General features: G+C 41.8%; 1 protein-coding gene across 1 annotated transcript; it reads right to left on the bottom strand.

The window, feature by feature from the left end:
- Positions 1–15: 15 nt before the first annotated feature.
- On the bottom strand, positions 16–20,166 carry RRAGD (Ras related GTP binding D). The gene is made up of 7 exons (XM_030004196.1): positions 19,902–20,166; positions 12,811–13,106; positions 12,178–12,377; positions 11,100–11,214; positions 5,083–5,225; positions 3,113–3,261; positions 16–1,314 (listed from the first exon to the last, which is right to left on the bottom strand). The coding sequence occupies exons 1-7, from the start codon at positions 20,047–20,049 to the stop codon at positions 1,163–1,165; spliced, it is 1,203 nt and encodes a 400-aa protein (XP_029860056.1). The 5' UTR covers positions 20,050–20,166; the 3' UTR covers positions 16–1,162.
- Positions 20,167–21,923: the final 1,757 nt, after the last annotated feature.

The following is a 21,923-nucleotide window of genomic DNA, read 5'->3' as shown; positions in this document are numbered from 1 at the left end:
CAGTGAAAACAGAACTCGGAAAGTAAGTTTTACTTCTTTTTAGGTTTGAGAGTGCTCTGCTGGCCGATCCTGTAGTAAGTCTGCCCATGTTCAATATTAAAATAAAAAGTAGTGATGTACGCCGATTACTACAGCAGGTAGGTTGTCCAGTCCTCATTTTAATGGTCTCTTCTTGATTTCAGTCAAAGACGTGTCTCTATTAGAGGGAATCAGAACCCAGTGCTCACATCTTTAGGACTTTCTATCAGTACATCAGAACGTCAGGGTGGAAATACATATAGATTCTTCAGTGCACCAACTGTAGATGTGCAGGCTCTCAAAACAAATTCAGCAATGTAAATTCAACCTTTCAGATACAACACACTCCTCTGAAGCCTTACAAAAATACCAGTGCAACATAGAGCCATTTTACAAAACAATTATCTTTATAGAAAGGTATTTTAGTAGTATATGCTGAGGTAAATAATAAAAACAGACCCAACAGAGGGCATGACCAGTGTTATAGAGAATTCCGGATGAAATTTGGCCAAAAGCCTGTTTTATAAAAGCTAATATTTACCTACCAGTTATGATCCCTGGTAAGGTGCTTATTGCTGTAATACTTCAAAATTATTCTTCAGTTTACAAATTGAAAAATATATGAAATTAGATCTGTATGAATGTTAGGTATTAGCTGTCACAAATTTTAAAAGGCATTGTACCAAGTTTTCTTAATTGTTTACTAACCAATTTGATTGTAGCAGGTAAATAAACTACAGCATACATTTTACCTGACACCATGCATCAAAATCACCATAAAAACTAAGTTTATCAAAGTCCAACTCCACAAGGAAAACATGAAAAAGTGCAAATTATGTACCCAGTATCTCTGTCACAGCTGTTTTTTCTTAATATGGCATGAAAAAAGTTTACAGCATATATTAAGAAAATTCTTACAAGTGTTCACCTCAATGCTTATATATACAACATTTTGCTCAAAGTGCTCACTATATGAAAAAAACTGATTGGATAAAAATATTTAAACAGTGCTTTCTGAACGTTCAGGGAAAATTCATATAATACATCAGTCCCATTTGTTTTCGTCTTCACTCAGTGCAATGAGATGCAGAAGTCACACCAACTTCACGAAAACTTCGCTTGCCACATTGCCAGAAAACCTCAGTTACAGTGGCATTCTTGGTGTCCCATTGGGAGTGGGTCTTTTATTTTTTTGCATGTGGCTTTGATGTTTTCGAGATCTTACTACTTTCATTCTTACTTCAAATACTTCTTGTATGGCTTTTCGAAAACAATGGAAATTGTAGTCTATTAATCCTACAGAGACAGAAATGTTTTCCACATTAATAAAGACATTTATACAAATTAGGTAATGAAAAAATTGCTTATATTCTACATTTAGTGAAATACCACACTGTCTCTCTGGAGATCACAATCAGTGAATTTTCCAGGCATTTTCTTCTGTGCTAAGCAAAAGCACGTTTGATAAATACAAATAAATCAGTGAGCATTACAGCTTCATATTATGTCCAATATTAAATATACTTCTTAGTCTTAAGAGAAAACAAATAGAAGTTCATTGGCAGATAACAAAGCTTTAACTTAATAAAGAGTTTTGAAGAAGTGCTCAGCATACTACAAGAAAAATTAAAATCTTTCATAAAATATGGTGTCATTCTGTAAATTCGCTTTACAGAATAACTGTGATAAAAATAAGTAGCATCTAGTAATCAAAGAATTTTTGTTTTTTGACAATGCATAAGCTTTGAAATGGATACTTGATAGAAATATTACCAAACAACAGCCAGCTGTATTTCATCTTACATTGTAATTGAAAAATAACACAATAGACATGCTGTTAGATTACATACATACATAATAGGCAGATAACATTATCATGTGAGTGGGCTGAATGTGATCCCACAGAGAAGCTGTAAAGCCATATTGGTAGTCAATTAGAAGACTTACTGGGTGCTACAGCTGTGTAATACTGCAATACAATTTTAGAATTTTGGTACTGAGCTTGTGACCTCATTGAAGGTTTATGATGTAAGCTGCCTTAACTCAAATACCGCAGTGTTTTCCACTTCAATTTCCCTAACAGGAGATGATACATATTTTAAGTGGTTTAAATCTACTGTGTTACACTTTGATTTTTTTCCAGGAATTACTTTCCTTCTCCCTAGAGTTCAGACAAAATATTATGTGGAAGTCACCAGGCACCAAAAGCTCATCTGCATTATAATGCCAGAACTGTACTGTTAAAGAGTACAGGCTACAGCACGAAGTGTCCCAAACTATGTAGATACAACAACCTGACACAGTTGTGAGAAATTCGACCAGTTGAAGTTCTGTAAAATAAAAGCTAAATAGCCTGTCAAACAGCCCAGCAGACACAGTATGAGTACTGCATTCACAAACACACCAATACTGACTGGTGAATTAAATATCACAAGATGGGGACACAAGCTCAGATGATGGCTTATTCTTTCACTGCTCAGTTCTAGTCTCAGGGCATTTCACTAACACCGGTAACACAGTGAACATCATGCCAGCGAGCAGAGCTATCATGAGCTAAGCTTTCAGTATTGACCTTGACCAGGGTCAGAGAGATAACCAAGAAATTTTATGCACTTTAAGTGCAAAATACGAAAGCCACCTAAGTCCCAAATATGCAGCTTTTCAAAAGCCTCCTTTCAGAGATGAAAGCAAGAACATATTTATTTCTATCAGCCAGTTTCAGTAATTTTCCCTTGGTTATGGCACACAGGCTGTTCCAAATGCGTATGCTGGCGCCAACAGGTACAAATCAATGTTAGCCAAGATAAACTGACACATTCTACTGTTGCAGATGGAAGCTTTACTGCACTGGATATAAAGTTTCATACGCTTTCATATCAGAAAGTTGTCAAATACATTTACGATTTCATCTTATCTTAATGCCACCACAAATACTTCATGCTTTAAACAAGTTTTGTAAGCTCTATCAAGCTGTACTTACCTTTAGTATTTGTGATACAGCTAGAGACTGTTATCAGCTAATGACAACCACAGTCACTCATTAACTTGCTAATATAAGGGAAAAGTAATGCGATACTAGAAAAGAGAAAAATACCTTTTCTCTCAAAGCTTTCTTCTCTGACAAAACAAACAAGAGCAAGGAATTTTGTCACCTCTTTTAAATAAAGGACAGTTGTATTGTTCAGTTTTATGATTGCCATTGATTCTTTGTCATAAGGAGTTCCAGTGCCATCATCTTTAAGCCTAAAGGGCAATATTCAAACAAACAAACAAACAAACGAGAAAAGATAAGCCACCAGATGAGCTAACAAAAGTACTCCCACATTGGTTCTTTCACCAGATAATCTCAAACTTTATGAAATTTTCATTTTAACCTTTCAGAGAGACTTTATTCAAACTCCACACTCTGTAACCTAAGAAGACATAGAGATTAAATAACTTATCAAATCACATACCAAATCTTAAATCTGGTGCTAGAAATTGTTTGATTGCCAAGTACCTGAACTGGAGCCTTATTTTTTCCTCTGTTAGTTACCAACCATTTACTACAAGGTTGTGTTTTCTTTTAATCAATGCACTACATTATGACTTTATCTAAAACACATGAAACAGTAAGTCTGTACTGACAATACCAAATCCAGTAACCTTGCTTGAGTGGTGGCAGCTGACTGATAGTTTAAGCCATCTTGAGACTTTCCTCATGAGATGTTGCCTTTTGCAACATCATAACATGAAAAGAGATTTCTCTTTCACAGATGATGTGTCATGATGATCACTATTAGTTTTGTACCTTGTAATTTTACCGTTATTCCTGAATGCACACACAGATCTTGTTAAATGGGTAGTTATCACCAACCTCCCAGAACAATTAGTATCAATAATATATTAAGGTAGCAAGTTCCACAGATGATCCAGGAACAGAGGACAAGAAATGAATTGTAATATAATTTCTTTAGCCTATAGCTAAAGCATGGCAAGCAGATTTCTGGTGATAAATGCTAAATGGTTACACAAAGACAGCGCCAGAGTGACATTTTGTGAAAAGAGCACCCCACAAGTGGTGTTGTACAGAGAATAATTAAACACATAGTCTTCTGAACTACACAGCAGCATCTTTCTCTGTACAAAAAAATGCCACAGAATCAGCATCCTTTATTGTATACCTCTGTAAAACACAACTTCTTGTACAGTTACTGAAGTGACCAACTGCAAAACCTGAAACACACAGTAGAATATACAATCATAAGAAATTTTAGAAAGGTATTCAACAATTTGTTGGTCTTTTGAAGTTCTAATGTTTATTGCACATCTGCACCAGGATTCTTCCTTTCACCTTCCCCCAAGAGTGCAAGAAGTCTACCAATGGGCAAGAATGCAAAGCTACCAAAGAATACCACACTCTAAGCATGCTGCTGTTTAGCCTCCAAGTCTATGCATCTTAATGCACTAATTCTTAATGTGCCCCTACCTTTCCCAGGAATAGCTGGCATTACATGTGGCCAAGGGCCAAGCCATTTGAAACATAACTTGCAAGGAGACATACATGCTACCCCAGGAGATCTCCAGTTGGCAATGTATAAGGAGGGGAAACTGAAAAAAACCCCACAAAGGTCATAAAGGGAAAAGAGGACAGAGAACTGAAGCAAGAGTGAAGCAGCTCTCTGAGGCCAGTAGAGGCCACCAGCTATTAAACAAAACTAAATATAGCCCCACTTTTTTTTTTTAAATGGGAGGCATCCTTCTGTTGAATTCATCCCTGGGGAACAAAAAGATAATGTTTTCCTTTATTTTAGGTTGGTTACTTCCCACTCCTTCCTCCAAATACAATTATTAGCATAGAAAGAGGAAGTTGTTAACAAAAGAGGCTGGGCAGGGAACTGTGCTTGTTGCTGGCAGTGGATCTGTACCTCAGAGGCTTGCTGTTTCCTCCTTCTTCCCTGTCCTGACAAATTAGTCTGGCAAATTACACATTCTCACTATTGTTTATACCCACATCATTCTAATTTTGAGGCTGTTCAGATTCTAGGTACACAGTTTTACGAAGAACATTAACAATTTACTTACCCATATATACAAGAAATGTCAATCACAACATCTATCATATCACAGCAGAGCTCGTAAGTTTGCATATCCACTGGAGTACTGTCCGTTGCAATATAGATCTTACTGACTACATCAAATAAAAATGCTTTTTCAATCCCAGAATTCTATTTAAGAAAAGAAGAAAGACAGATAAAACGGAAGCCAGGTCTTCAAATTGATACCAAGCTTTTTTGTTGCCCTACTTGCCTGTTATACAAAAAGCTAGGCTGAAGAAGTAGAAGTTAAACTGCAATCAAGCTTGTTGGGAAAGAACAGTACATACAGCACTGCCATATTTGTAGCAAACTGATGCTTACAGACCTTCCAACAGTTTCTGCCTCTGAGCAGACATAACGCCAAGTTACACTCCCAAACTTCCCCTCTCTGGAAAACATCTGGAAAGATTACATTTATTTTCAGTGGAAACTGCAGGGGAAAAAAAATCTTCCAAGATCAAGCTTTTTGGTTTTTGACTGTAACAATGGACATAAAAAGAGGGCTGTAATTTAAAGTTATTCTAGCTGGACAGGTAAGAAGGTGAAAACAAGGAAAAGAAAAAGTTGATGGACAAAGAAGGCAGTAGCGTTCAGGAACTAATTTCTCAAGGAAACTGAGAAATTGTCTCACTGAGGTCTGTAGCTGTTTTACTGTCAGGTTCCTTAGAACATCTTTTAGGGTCACAAGAGAAAGACCAGTATTTTGATGGTGCTCATTCAGTTTTCATGTAGTACTGGTGGTTAAAGCCATGTTTATAATGCTAAGGCTTGCTAATGTGATGACAGCTATGTTCCTGTCATCCTGCAAAGCTGATTAAGATTCTCTCCATACTGGAGATGTATTGTATTCACAGCTCTCAGAGGCTAGCCAGGAATGCTAGCTCATACTCTTCATGTAGATAAGGTAAACTGCCATAAGCCTCTGCTTCCTGGAAAAAAAGAGGAAAAAATGTGTACTGCTTAGCTGAAAACAGTAGCCTTGCTTGCTGATATCAAGGGATTGCACCTGGGCAGCTGTCCCAGCATGAACACAAACAGCAATTTCCCAGTATTGCTAAAGCTCAAGCTGTAAAATATGCTTCAGAATCCACCTACACAGGAAGAGAAGCAACTTTCTCCCATCAAACCGCATTTTCTCCATATATGGGTTTACCTTTTTAATATAGTTTGGGACTGCTGCCACAGCAGTTTTGTAACTACCAAAAACCACACTGAAAACCCCTAACAAGTTTTAATAGCTTCAGCTTCCTTTGTAGTTGCAGAACTTTTCCTTTTTTCTTCTTCTTTCTTTTCTAAGTCAACTATTTAACACATAGTTAAGAGACTAAATGGACCCTCCCACTTTCCAAATTTCCTGAAATAGGTAGACAAATTTCAATGCTAGGTATGCTATTGAACACTGGCCAGCAATATTTTGGGCGTTTGCTTCTTAAAGAGGCTTAATTCTTCCACCATCGCACACACAGCTAAGGCTGGAAACATCTATCAATAATAAAAGAGTATAGCAGTGAATTTCTTGCATTTCATTATGGAAAAGACTCCGCGAGTGGCACGTTTCAGTAAGTCATTAATAATAAAAAAAAATATTCAAAACAAAGTATACACGGTGGATACCTTACGTTCATGGGCTGAAGCACATGATGTACAAGGAGAGTCTCAGAGAACTTGCTTTATTTAGCCTGAAGAAAAGAAGGCTTGTTGCTATCTACAAATACCTAATGTAAAGGTGCACAGAAGACAGAGCCAAACTCTTCTCAGAGCTAGTGTTGAAGGAAAAGAGGCAAAAGGCACAAGCTGGAATTCTGACTTGATAGAAGAAAAAACAAAGTTTAGCATGAGAGTGGTGAAGCACTGGGAGCATGCTGACCTAATACTTCAGAGTTTCCATCCCTAGAGACACACAAAGCTGGACTGGACCCACCCATGAGCAACTTGCTATATAACTGGCCTGACTCTGAGCAGGTCCCTTTCAGACTACATGGCTCTATAAGTCTACGTTCTTTGAGCACTAAGAACAAAAATGTATGCATATTTATTTTGGTTATTCTGGCCACACATGATAGCTCTGTAATTTTAATTTTTAAATAATAATTCTGACAGCACCTCACATACTTCAAGGGATGCTGTCAAATAAGATTAATCGCAAGATTTACCTGTAAATATCATGTAAGTATACAGCCATAATTCATTGCCAAAATATGTATTTGAAAACACAAGTCATTTTAGACAAAAGAAGTTGGAACTTGAGCCCTGTAGTGACATTCATGAGGAGTCAATTATAAAATTTTGTATTATATAAAGAGAGATATAGTGACAATTTCAGCTGTACAGATAAGATGTACTTTAAATTATTAAGATGCCAGTGACAATATAATAACATTTAACAATGAGAAGTGATTTTTCCATCTCAGAACTCCAGCTGCTGCAGCCTGCCTGTACTTGCAGTGACAGTTAAAAAGGTTTTCATCTCGAGATGTTTGCCATGCCAGCAGTTAGGCCTGCTGGTAAGGGCAGAGCTTGGTGTTTTAGCTTAAACCATGCTCATTTTCAGTTGAAACTAATACATCATGGTAGGACCTGCTGAGAAACTGGCACATAATTGCTTCTGTTGAACTTTGTATGGTGACAGAAACCTCTGCGAAAGGATAGGATGGACTGCCAGGAGTAGTAACCACTAAATTGTACCCACATGACTTCAAAGATTTTATTTGCCAGGGTTTTTAGTACAACTTCAACTGAAAAAGCAAAGGATTTGCCAGAATGTTTGTGAGGAAATTGCTCAAGGGAAAAAAAACCCAACAGTACAAACAATAAATACAAGTCATAAAAAATCAGGAACCAGTGGATAAAAAATACTATTCAAAGAGACATTACATCATTAATGCTCAGTCAGGGAAAATGACAATAAGAAAACAACTGTTGCTGTTACTAGAGTAGGAGGGTTCCTTATTAGAGAAACAAAGGCCAACAGCTGCCTTATGCAACTGAATGAAATGCTGCCATTGATGTCAATAAGAGCAGGGTCAGAATAAGCACTAGTTATCTCTGATGCAAGCCTACAGCCTGGAAAGAAGATGCAACATGCGCTAGAAGCTCTATCAAGTGCTCTGAATCAATCCAAGAGTATTCCATGGCTAATCTGAACCAAGAGAGTCATTGCGAAAAGTCTTCTGCCATGAATATATGAGATTTTCTTTTGGATAGGTAAAAACCATGACATAGTTCAAATTTAAACCGTGTTTCTCAACTATACTGAGTGTGATAAAGTAGAAGGCAGTTTCTATTCTTTAAATGGAATGGGTTCAGTAAAACTGGTAGTGTTACTCCAATTCCTAGGTTAGGTAACAGGGCCTATCTTTTTCCTTCTTGAAAGTATGAAAAGTAAGCCAGAATTTGGCCCTAAAAAGTAATTTTTAAGAAAAAAAAGAACTTACAGGATATCACCCGTCAGTTACAGTTAGAGATGAATTTCAGACAGTTATTTAAACAGGTCTTGCGGCAAACAGCAGATTTTGTGGATGAATTTTCATTTTAAATAACACGTTTGAATTTACAGATTATGAAATTTAAATCATTAAATAAACAAAACTGTACTTCATTTTATTTTTATCATGATAACTCATTTTTTGTTTTTACACATACTTTTTAACATCCCTCAAAAAACCCCCCAACAACCCTAAAATGAAACTCCACATTCCCACGTCACACAACTTGATTGCTTGGTAAGGCCACAGTAATTAAAAACCAGACATCCTTCCATATGAAGCTGATAAGAGTGTTAGGCACGTAAGATTTATGTGGGTTTTGAATGCCAAACCAACTGTTATTTTATAGTTTACAAGCAGTTACATTAAAGAATGTAGAAGCAGTATTATCACACTGATGGTTCCTCAAACGTACAAGCTAACACACTGTGGCACTATAAAGTTAGTCAAACACCTGCTGTGAACTTAAGAGTGATCACAGACTTATTTTTGTAATCATCAGCTTTTTGTGTCAGAAGTCTTAATGGCATAAATGAAAACACATCCTCATGAATATTGTTGCAAAATCCAAACTAGAACACCAATACACCCACACTTTGATATCCAACACACTGGCTTCCTGAGGTAAGGCATGACCAAAATCCATGTCAAGATTTGCTGATACTAAGTTGCTAAAGTAAAAGAGGCACCTGCTAACTAATTCTATGCTGTGGAATAATGTTTAGTCTTTCTGCGGTTGCAAATGGAGTCATTCCGAGTCTCCTGTCTACAGATAGAAGATACTCATAAAAACAGACAGCAAGCATGCTGAGGACACAGCTACAGCAGCTACCCCTTGCCCTAGGTCATTAACAAACTGGATTTTGCTCTATTTGGAGCTAAGAAACAGTCTGAGACTGCTTCTCCTACTGAATAGAGGAAATAGCACACCTCGCTCACTTTTTTGGACTTCCCATTCATCTGAAAGACTTGTTCTTCCTTACAAATTACATCTGATATTCTAGATATTATTGGAGCTGCTTTCTGGGTGTTCCAGACACACAAGCAACTGTCATCAGTTGTTCAGGAAGCAGCTCGTGCTTGATTCATCTGGTGGTTTGGCAGAAATTCTTCACCAACTCCAAACAGTGAGGAGACCCCATACAGAGATCTGACTCACAATTATGAGTGACTGAGGTGACTCTGGCACAAGGAGGACTATCGTTCAGACAGCATTCTCTTTAAGACTTGTGTAGCATATTCAGTAACCAATTGCTCCAGAACTGTTGTCATCACTCCTTCACTACCTTTCTGTCCTAAGTGGAGTTCAAGACTGGGTGATAACTGGTATATGGTCCAGCCATTTTGGCAGGAACAGATCTTGGTAACAAACCATTCATTATGAAATAGCATCATTTGTTGCCTAATAGTAAGACAGTAAGTTTTGGAAAGACCTTCCTCTAATCCCAGCTCTCCCTTTCAGCAACACATCCAACTTTTCTCTCTCTCCATTTTCACGCCCTACACGGAGAAACTGTGAAGTCAATTTTATCTAGTAGGCTGTTGTATGATATTAAATAATTTCATTACTTCAAAACCACAAAAAAGACACAACAAAATACCTTGCTTGGAAATCAAAGCTTGACAAATTAATGCTAGATGCAAGGTGCAAAATTAGAATACTGTGAGAAAGGGTGCAGTGTCAGGAGCTGCTACAGCCTGACTTCACCATCATCAAAACAAGGAGTTCCCCCTTTTCACAACCTACTCACTTTGTTCCCCTTTGCTCATGGCCACATGTTCCCACCTCTTATCTTGTGCCAAAACAAGAGCATGTTGGACTCCTCCATGACCTGCTATTAACTAAATTCAACAGTGCATTAGTGTCTGTCATAGTGACTCCACGAGGGAACAGGTGAGTATCAGAACCTAGTACAAAGGAGAGGAAGGGATCACACATACAGGAAGAGCAGAGCAAGCAATTACCTCCACAGTGATAACAAGCCACTAGATCTACAAAGCTTCCTAACTGACCTTCAGAGTAACTATGGAAGTGGTGAAAGTTGTGATGCACTCTACCTCTAAAAATTTCAAGACAAGAGAAGATTTTCTTAAGAGGGGTAAACTTCGACACAAAGTAGAATTAATTCTAAGAAGCACTATAGACAGCTCTACATAGGAGGTCAGGCTAGATGGTGTTCGTTTAAGAATTTACTTACACAAATTTTAAGTACTACTTAAACAAATGCATGCAACACAGACCTTTGAAACATTCAGATTAACGTATGAGCAGAAAAGTGATGACTGCTAACCCACTTTCTGTGATTCAGGAAATACTGTATCTCAGCAGCTCAGCAACACTGTTTAATAGACAGGGAGGTGAGGCCAAGCTGCATGTGGGTGCATTTCAACTACATTCTGTTAATTTCTCCGGGAGTTCACATTACTCATAATCTCTCAGAAGGCAGCGAACAGAGTATCTGAACATGCATGTTGGACATAACTGGATCTACAGACAAAGTATATAACAAGTACTTACTGAAATAAAGATGTTAAGCAGGTTTTCCAGTGTTGGGAGCTGTGGAATCAGTTTCTGTACCACTTTGCTAAACGCTTCAAATATAGAATGATCATATATGCTTGTCAGATAAAAGCTGGAAAAAAACGTCACCACATTTTCCTTTTAGCCGCATACTGTGAACATGATGTACCTTTCATAATATGAGTGAAATGAAATATTGTCAAACAGCAAGTGCCTACATTTATGCAATTACCCCTTGTGATCAAAAGTCATGTTATGATTGAAGCATAGGACTTCATCTCTATACAAAAAAAGCCTAGACACTAGACCTTGATGTAGAACTTCATGATGCAACTCCCGCCTTGGTATTCTTAGGAAAATATTTTTCAAATTGCAGGAGAGGAATATTACTGAGTATGTCTGTTGCAATGTACTCTTTGAAAGCTGTGGGCCCATTTACCAATGCAATGATGCAGTCAAGAGCTCTAAAGAGCTGACGTTCACAGAGCAGGTCTCTCTTTTTAATGTATTTGTACTTGGCTTTAAGTGCTAAGAAAGCCATGACAACTTGATGTCCTCTAGTTCCCAGTCTGCAGAAGTCCACTATTTTTCATTATTTGCTACAAGAATCTGCTTTCTCAGCAGACATAAGGCAAAGATACAGCACCTGTCTTCCCAAGTGGCTCCAAGCAGGCTGCAGCAGTGAGGACTAGTGATTGGGAGGGGACTGTGAGACAGAGAGGTTTGAAAGAAGGCAAAAGTCATGCAGGTGGCATATACACTCTACTGCCTGGAGCTCTACTGGTTGCTGCCACTGTCCAAGCAACTTATTTCAAGACAGCAGCTGCAGCAAAAACTGGTAGGACTCTGGTGTATTTGTCATCTGTTTTTAAGCACATCTCCTCTCCATCTTTCCCTCTAAGAAAGCAATCGGAAATAAGGTACTTTGGATCAGGTCAAATGCAATGTCTCTGACTATTCTTTTCCTTCATATATCAAAAGCTTGTTGCCTCCTACTTCAAGAGAACAGAAAATGGTAACTTGTCAAATAACCTGCTCTCCTCTTTAGGATTCTCTGCACAGCAGCTTTTCTCACCTGAGGTGAATCTTCTCTAATCCAGCATCTGCAAGGTCATCATTTGCCCTCTGGTGAATATCTCTTTGCGTTTCAATCTTGTGATCATCAGATAAACCATCCACTTTATGGATAAAGATTTCAAAGTTGATATCTGGATTCACTTTATAGGCTCTGGTCACAGTAAGATGCAGCCGAGCTAATGCTTCCATATAATCATCCTAATGAAGGAAAAAGAAAAGCTACAACTGTAGAAAAGTTCTTAAAAATATACATAAAATTTTATGATACTTACTTTTAGATAACGATACAGTTCAACAACAGCTTTATTTTTTTATTTCTTATAAGTAGAAGCCTGAGCTTACATCCAGCATGTGCACCACTCTCATGCTGTCAGCACTTAGGAATCTGAGCAAGAACCTTGAGATGTTAAAGCAAGTTAGTTAACTTTTGAACATACTGCAAAGAGATTAAAAATAGTAAAGCAGCTCTTCAAGTTTTAATTACTTTCTTTTAATGTTTGTTTGTGATGTAAGTTAAGTCATTTATTTGCTTCGGGAAAAAAAAAAAAAAAAAAAAAATCTATGCTTTCCAACCCATTTGTCTATTGCTGAAGGAAGAAAAGAAAAAGGTATCTTAAAGCCCACTTTTTACCTGAGAATCAATAACAAATATCAGTGCTCCAGTGCCTCTGAAAATCATCTCATAGTCAAATGTAGGGTCAAAGAAGTCAATTTGCCCAGGAAAATCCCATATCTGAAAGTTGACAAAGGAGCTGTTGGAGACATCCTCTCTGCAGATCTTGTTTGTGCTCTCCAAGAAGAGAGTCTCATTCGGCGACATTTTGTGAAAGACAACTTTCTGAATGGAAGACTTCCCACTTCTTCTCAATCCCATGAGCAGGATTCTTGGCTTAACTTCAGTACTGAACGGATCATTGAAATCCAAAACTGAATAAAAATCACACAAGAAGAAAAGTAATATACTATGGGAAGATAATTAGTAACTGCCAGATAACATGCATTTTATATTTATTTTCATGACATTTTTACTTGGATTTATGCAAATGTTAACAATTTTTTAAGCTTAGGGAGCAGTGTTACAGGCATTTTAACTTGAATTATTTGCCCCTTAGGCTATACTATCAGAAAATCTGCTTCTCACCTCTAAGACAGAGACTGCAGAAGGCTTGATTGCTCAGTTTGTATGTGAAAAATGTGTTATCACACACAGATATCCTAAAATTTCTAGTTTTACTATAATTAACGCTATCCCACATACATTCTAACCCAACTTTAAAAGAGTATCATCCAGTAACAAATACCCTTGACAACTGATAGCTACATCACACTGCTGGAAGAAAGGAGTAAGTTTGTGTTAGTTACATCTGTGTGATCTTCCTAAGGCTATATGAGGCCTTCCTTCCTATAAAGTAAGTAAATAAATAAAGTCACACATCCCAGGAGCTATAGGAAGAGGACAACTCAGAAGGCACATAACTCCTCTCTATTGGGACTTACGACACAGTACTGGGCTCACGAGGAATCCTTTTCTAAGGTGGTTAGGATTTCACCTGCTGGTGAATAATTTGTGCTATGATCTGTAAAAGTTTGCTGTCCAATAAATAAGATTACAGCATATCCCCTGTCTATTTGCAAAACAAAGGCGTGGGAACACAGTGATTTCATTGTGCTACCTACCCCAGTTTGAAACTGGTACCACTAAACCAGAACATTTTCTAGTGCTGATGCAGTTATATTAGCATAAAGGTAGTTACGAGAGTAAACTATACTCTTATATCTGTAAGAACATGAATGTATAGCTCTCCACACCTGTAAGCACACCAACTTCAGTTTCAAGTATCTCTAATCAAAACAGTGACAACAGTCTAAATTGCTGCATTTAGTTGGCCTATAACGTTGAAATGTCCTTTGGTGCTGAGCTGAAAATGGTACTGCACGTAGATGTAAAAAGCTTTCAAACACCCCTGTGATACCCTGTCTGCAGTGTCAAACACAAGCAATGCAAAAAACTGAGTTGTCAATCCTAAATCTGCAGAGTAAGGCTCACAGAACACAGTGGTCAGATTTAAAATACTGATCAGAAAACAGGCTAAACACACTTGCTGTCAGGCAGGCCTTCTGCCACCCACTGAAGTACAGACTATTCAACATAATTCAGAGCACAACATAATTGCATTTCTTTCTCTTTTTCTGCTGGGATAAATTTTGAATTGCAGAAAACCAGCACACATTTGCTCATAGGCATCCTTCCTGCATATGCCCTGCATACTTTAAGTGATCAACTTTACTCCAAAGGTATGAAAATCCAAAACAAGAAACCTCAGTCACAAGAATTTGAACCTGTCAATTTATTACGTAGCCTTATGGGCTGAAAAACACGGAAAGCTTGAAGGAATCCTTTGCCTAGGAGGATGTTTTGCGCCCAGGGGTGGTGATCACATCTGTCCTCCTGTGTTCCTCAAGCCTCACTCACAACTTTCAGAAACACAAGAGCAGGACGTGCCTGCCAGGAGGGCACACAACCTTGTTTGCGTCCTGAGCTTCAGTTATGGAGAATTTGGGACTTCTCGAGGGAAGGTCTTGCGGTGTTAGCATAAAACATCCCCTTGGCACCATCTACTGGCTCCTGCATGGTTATGCCACTCAGTGTGGGCCCGTGTCACCACAGTGACTGACAGGAGTTGAAAACTCATTATCGGTGGTATCCTATCCATTTTAAATACATTTGAAAGGCCTTGACAGGTATTACCACTTGCTGTACTCTTGTCAATTATCACACATGAAACACTGCCAGGCTGGAGCAGTGCACAGATGAAGCTCCTTCAAGCAGAATAGCAACAAGTAACTCCATAAGAATCTCATTCTCCTAACGCAGCAACGGCCAACTTCTGCTGATCCACAGACAACAAATTTAGGAAGTAATAAGCTGCAGTCAACACGCTGCTCTACTCTTCCTGTCAATCTGAACAGTGATAGTATCCTCCCGTGGCTGCAAGAAACATGTGCCTACAATACTTCACACCTATAACGGAATAATAAACCCCTGCTCTAGGACGATGTAACAATATTTTATGTTTTGGGGGTATGGTCTTGTCAATAAAGCAAACCAAAGGTACAGGATTTAACTGTGTTTCCTCCACCCCACTCTCTTCTCTAACGTACAAATTTTCCATAGCTGCCAAATGTATAGTCCCAGTTTCATTAATGTGCATATATCCATACATCATGCAGTTTGCATCGTGGCCATCAGAAGGAGAAATCATTTATTCAAAGCTTTACAAGAACTAGTTTGAATAAAATGCTTTATAAAGGCATATAAAGAACAGTCTTCCAGTTGAGGCTTTATTGTGTGTTTCAGAAAGTTAAAAAACGTCCCATTTACTCTGTACACAACAGAAATTACAAAGTCTAATTTGCTAGATTGTACTTTGTGTCCCCTTCCTCTACCTACCACAATAACACCAACTTCCCCCTGTATGTCTTATGACATATCCTCCAAATAACAGATATGACACGCTGTGGCCAATCTGGAGCTCAACACATGCTGGCTGGCCAGACCGTACATGCATACACACTGGTTTGCCAGCTGCAGCCACAAAGAACACACACATCTGCTCGCCTGTCCCTCTGAAGACACTTTCATTTGGGTCTCTTCTGAATGCCAGTTTTCACCAAATTTGTGGGAACTTAATCATCTTTGAGACACCTTTCGTTCAAATTTGGTTGAAGGTGGACAGCAGTTTCCAAAGTTCTGACCAGTGATGAGACAACCAGAAGACAGGCTACCTACGTAACTCCCTTTTTTTTAAGAAATAGGCTAAAAACCTCATATGTATCTAAAAAAATATTTTAAATAACTTGGGGTTTTACATTGTTGTTATATTAAATTATTCCAGACCGTTGGATTGTTATGGACTGTAATACTTACTAGAAAGAAATTGCTTTATATTAAAGCCATACTAAAAAAAAAAAAATTACAGCGTCAAGTGCAAACAGAGTTACCGATGAGAAGAATGAACACCAGCTCTTCTGCTAGTAATACTTACTTAGCTTTTGAAATCCTGCCAGTTCAAAGACAGGGAAATGTAAATGAGTATCATCCAAACCTGACTAGATAGCGAGGCTGCTATAGCACTTTCCTCTGACAGAGAGTTAAGAGATTACCTTATATGTAAAGGAATTGGACGATGCACTGCCTGCCCACATTCCTTTGCAGAGTACATGACAACTCCTTCTTTAATTTGCCACAGAAATGCCAGTAGATGTATCACTGCAACTTCCCAGACTAGGTTACTGAGTGAGATCATAATATGCCTAAGAGAAACACTAAACTCTTCTCTATTCTGTAATGGGAAAGATAATTTTCCCTATTGCGAGATGCAACGCATTTCCTGCTTCATTCACTTTTACAAAGAGTAAATGTTATAAAATGCCAGTTTCAAATGCATACCAACAGTTCTTCATATTTCAGCTTTTCTAAGCAGCCATAAAGAACAGAAGCCATGCTAGTTAGACACCATATCCTTTGAAGTATTCAAAAACTAAACTTAAACCCAAAAGCACTTTCCCCACAGAGAAGCAGTCAATTCCTTACAAAATTTCTGTAATTGCAATTGTGTCTTTGCTTATGGAGTGCAATTTGCTTGTGTTGCAACATGCAGAAGAGCCCAGCTCTGAGGAGTTAATTGAGAACTGCACGTAGTAATCCTGACCTGTCTCACCAGGATGCACAGTACACAATGAATACTTTAATATCTCCTTCAAGCTATTAGAAATATTAATTGATAACTAAAATAGTTTTCAAAGCCCATCCTGAGTTCCACATCAATTGCAATTAATTGTCAAAGCAGGTGACTATCAGTGCTTCACAGGCATGTGTGATGGGGATGCCACATTGGAAGGTGTATTTGTAGATCTCGCCAGTTTTCAAACGCCCAAATAAAGCGTGGCTGTTCATCTGCTCAAGTGATGTCAAGCCAAAAGAAATTATTTTGCTCATGTTACCGTCCATACAGTAACAAGCCCCTGAGTCTTGTTTTAAACTAATACAGCTAATAATGATTATTTTTTTGTCCACTAATGCAATTATGTTATTTTTAAGTTTCAACCTTTTTTGTGTAAAGGAGAATTAGCAGTCCCAAACTTCCCACTCATGTACCTTCAAGCCCACTGATCTCGTAGCATTTCCAATACTACGGTGACTGTGATATCTACAGCACTTTGGAGTGCTGTCGAGACAATAGCCTTACAAAACACACACGATGAACACCTCTAATGCTAACAGATTGCTTGAGCCTAAAGAGTTAACAGAAACAGCTTATATGCAATCAAGAAAGCTGTTCAGCTACTGTGGGTTCATAAACATTGCAGAAATGCCTGGTGGAAGGAAATTCTTGTGGCTAAAGAAAAGACTCAGAACCAGAAGACCTGGTTCCACCCTGCCACAAGAGCAGCACTGTGCAATGGTATGTCTTAAAGCTACTTCCTTGGACACTCTGCAGAGGGCTTCCTAGCTTCTAAATACTTTTTAATTGCATATACCAAAAATATGACTAGGCTTTATGTAAACTAAGTACTTTACTGAATATGACCCCATGTGTAAAGTAAAAAGATTAAGAAGAGGACAAGAGACGTGGTTTCAGCATTCAGGCTGGAGACAAGAAACCAGTATGGGGTGAGAGATGACCAATATGAAGTTTTGAAATCTCCCATATGCCTACAAGGACAAATTACATTTTTACTTTTAAGCCTGGCTTCTCCCTTCACTTTCAACAGCCATGCATTGAAGCTGTGCTCCTTGCATCACCCTTTCCATTCTTTCTTTGCGGAAAAGTGGAGACTGTGACACTGAATTTTGGACTACTTACTGTACAGATCCAGGAAGAGAGAGAGGACAAAAGCTGGGAAAAGGAAAGCCCCTTGCCCTGCAGGCCGGTGTTAAATACACAGAACACACATCCAAACCCCAACCCCCTCCATTACAGATGCTCTATACCTCTTTCTCCAGAGAATTCAGAACTTAACAGAAAGCCAGGGGATCTGGACTGTTAAAATGGCCCTTTGTTTTAATTCTGCATAAAAAAGGTCCCTTCGTGGACTGTCTTCTCCTGCGATTCAGGATGTAAAGGTTTGTTTCTGTTAAGAAATTCTGTTACAATATTCTGGTGTTACTATGAAGAAACAATTGAAATTTTTATCAGTCTAGCAAAGTTCCTATGGAAAAATACCCAGATAAATTCCTCTGAGGACAGAATATGGATTACTTCTCTACAGAAAATGCTAAGTTAGTTTAGCACTAAAGAAATACGCTAAATATATTCTCTTTGCATTGAAATAAAGGCAATTTTTAAGCAGTTTCAAATAAGACTTTAATTAGTCTCAGCTACATCTCTTACATCCTAGCATTCCCACAGCCTTTCACCATGAAGGCTTACACTCAAAGCCCTGACCTTCTTTCCTCCCCAAAATCGTGTTAGTCAATGCAATACCTCCCATGGCAGCCTGTAGGACTCGGCCTTTAAGGAGAAGAGTTCTGCGTGCTAATAATCAAAGTAGCCTTAAAACATGTGGTCTTTTATTATGCTCTTATGAAAACGCAATTCTTTTTTCGCCCTGAGATACTGAGAGTTTTCCAAGCTCCTTTGTGAAATACGTCTCAGAAGAATGAATTCAGGCTCTGAATGAAAGCAACAGGCTCTGAGCCGGCATTGCCTCTTTTTACTGAATGAGGCTGCTTTTCCTGGTAAGCCTGTCCTTCCTTGCATCACCATCCATCCATGCCGACACGGATACGCAGCGAGTAACGCGGGTCCTCACACACACAGACACACGGACAGCAGACATTTAGCAGAGCCTGCCACTGTGGGGACTGACATTCACAGCTGCAGAGCAGCCCTGGACACAGAGCTGCGTGCTGCCGCTGCCTTTTATAGCCTGACACCCAACCCCCCCGCCTCCCTGGCACACTCAAGTCACATCACCCGGCTGCGGCCACTAATAACTAATAACTCTTACCCCAGACATGGAAAATGCTGAAAGGCGATTACCCCCTCCACCACCACTTTGTCTGCGCTCCTTCTGCCTCCTCCCTCTTTCCCAACCCCTCCTGCTACCTGTCAGCCCTTGCCCCGCTCCCGCCTCAGAGCTCCCCACTCGCACCCTGTCCCCGTCCCGTCCCGTCCCCTCCCACGGTCACCTCCGCAGCATCCCCGCTCAGCCTGGCCTCTGGCCAGGCAACCCACCCCCGTCCCCAGCGAGGCCTGCCCTCCCTCCGGACGCCTCGTCTCCCCCACACCGCTACCCCTGGCTCCCTTCGTGCCCCGCTGGCCCTCGCCGTGTCCCTAATCCCGCGGGGAGCCTCGCCTCCTCCCTGACCCACATCCGCAGAGCGGCCAGGCCCGACCCCCGGCAGCCAAACCTCACCTCCCCAGCGGCGGCCCCGTCCCGCCCGCCACCGTCCCTGCCTCGCCTCGGCCCCTGCCCCGCCTCACCCACGTCTCCGCGCTCACGGGGCCGGCCCTGCCCCGCACCTCGCCCCACGCCCGCGCTCGTTGCCAGCCGCTGCCCCGCAGCCCCCTCCGGGGACGATGCCTGCCCGCCCCGCCGCTCCGGTAGCAGCCGCCGCCGCCGCCCCCCCCCGCAGCCCCACGGCGGCCGCGACGCCGCTCCCTCCCGCCGCCCCCCGGTGCCGAAGCCGCTGCGGCCGCCGCGGGTGGTACTCACACGCCTCATCGCCGCCGCTCTCCGCGTCCCCGTCCGAGAAGGACTCGGCCCCGTCGGCGTAGCCGGCCAAGCCCACGATCTCCTCCTCCTCTTCTTCCTCCTCGTCCCCCTCCTCCTCCTCCGGCAGCTTCCTCGGCACCTGGCTCATGCCGGCCGCGCTCCCGGCGGGGCTCCGAGGGCCCCTCTGCCTCCGGGCGGCCTCGGGGCGCGCCTCGCCGCGGGCGCGGGGGGGCACCAGGTGCCGCGCTGGCGCCGTGCCCCGCCGCCGCTCCCCGCCGCCGCCGCTCCCCTCCCCCGCACGGCGCTCGGCGGAGCGCGCGGCGCAGCCTGCCGGCGGGGCGCGGAGCGGGCGGGGGAGGCGGCGTGACCCGCGTCACCTGACGCGGCCGGTCACGGGCCGGCGGGGCCTCCGCGCCCGAGCGGGCCCCGCCGCCGGCAGGCAGAGCCGGGCGCCGCCGTGCTCGCAGGCGGGCTCCGGGGCCTGCCGGGCGCCGCCGCTTCCCGCCCCGGCCCCGCTGTCCCGCGGCGCCCTGCGCGGGCCTGGAGGCACGCGTGGGACCGGCGCACACGCGAGGCGCTGCCTCTGGCGTGCGGGGGGGGGGCCGCGGCACCCGAATTACTGCTGGCCTTTTTATTACAGGTGGCCCTCCCGGGGCGGGGGCCTCAAAGTCGGTCAAGTCCTGCAGCCTCCCGCCGCACGGAGCCCAAAATCGGGCTCTCGGGGCCCTCCTGCATCACCCCCACATGCGCCTCTGCCTTCAGCATGTGGGAGGCGGCGGGACTCGGGCACGGCCCCTGTCTGCCCGGCACTGCTCAGCTCACAGACCCGCCGTCCCTGCTCGGGGCCCAGATGGTGCCTGCGGCCTGACCGGTGCTCCTTCCATGACGACCCTGTCGTCGTATGGCCGGGCCCAAAATGTTAAGCCAGGCAGTAATGGTGGGTGGTAACAGATTTGCAGTGTGGGTGAGAGAGATTATTTTAGAAATAATACTCTGGGTGAATAAGGAAGACTACAGAAAGCCACAGTAGTGAAAACTCTTTGGAAGAGGATGGGACTTTGAAGCCCCTGACAGACTGAGGTGTGCCCAGCTGCCTGCCATTGCTTCCTCCAGACCTGCACCGTGAAGACAGACCTCAGCCAGGCCCCTCTCAGGAGTTTCCAGTGCTGCTCTTGTTGTCTTGTACCAGTCTAAGCACTGGAGCGTGTGTGTTAGCCCCCGGCTGTCATCCCACGTGGCCCGCTGTGGTGACTGGCAGCTGAGTTCCCGGTTCTCCAGCAGCCCGTTTTCCTCTGTTTCTGTTTCTCTCTTACTACTTCTTCCTGTCCCGTTCTCCCTCCTTGCATTCAGTGCAGTGATTGGACTTCTGTTCCGAGTCCCCGTGCATTTCCTGCAGCTGATTATTTTCCCACCTTTACGCTGCATGGCAGTCTTCTCATCACCGGGCCTTCCCGGCCACACTAACCCACTTGAGATAATGGAGGCACAGTTTTGTCTGGGGGAGGGGGGGAAGAAGTCCCCCTCTTATGTTCCACATTGTGACAAATCTGCCAATATGCAAATTTACCAAAATGCCCTTCTTTATTCTCAGCTTACCAACCTGCTTAGAAGTTTTGCTTGAACAGATTAACAATGTACCAAAAGATTATGGGAAACATTTCCAAGTTAAATCCCTTACAAGGAATTAGGACTTCAAGTTTGGAGCAGGAATTTTTACCAGTCGTGTTTTCAGCATTGTCTTGGGACAGCCCTAGGAGGCATTAATCTGCTGAAAATGCCTGATGGAAAGAGGAGGAAAGTTTTCAGGTCTGTAATGAAGGACCATCTATCTCACCTGCTGACCACATCTGCGCAGAAAGGGCTATTAGGTTTCAAGGCTGGCTATGGGAAGTGGGTCTTGCCCAGAAATCAGACTGTCTGTATTAGGTTTCTTTTATACAAAGAGCTATGAAACATCATCAGTGAGAGAGGGAGAATAATTTGGAGATATTAAAATACTAAATGAGGGTGTAGAAGCTCAGG

The sequence above is a fragment of the Aquila chrysaetos genome, chromosome 2 (assembly GCF_900496995.4).
Source record: "Aquila chrysaetos chrysaetos chromosome 2, bAquChr1.4, whole genome shotgun sequence".
Taxonomy (NCBI): domain Eukaryota; kingdom Metazoa; phylum Chordata; class Aves; order Accipitriformes; family Accipitridae; genus Aquila; species Aquila chrysaetos.
Note: the sequence above shows the minus strand (reverse complement) of the source record. Positions and strands in the feature narration are given on the sequence as shown.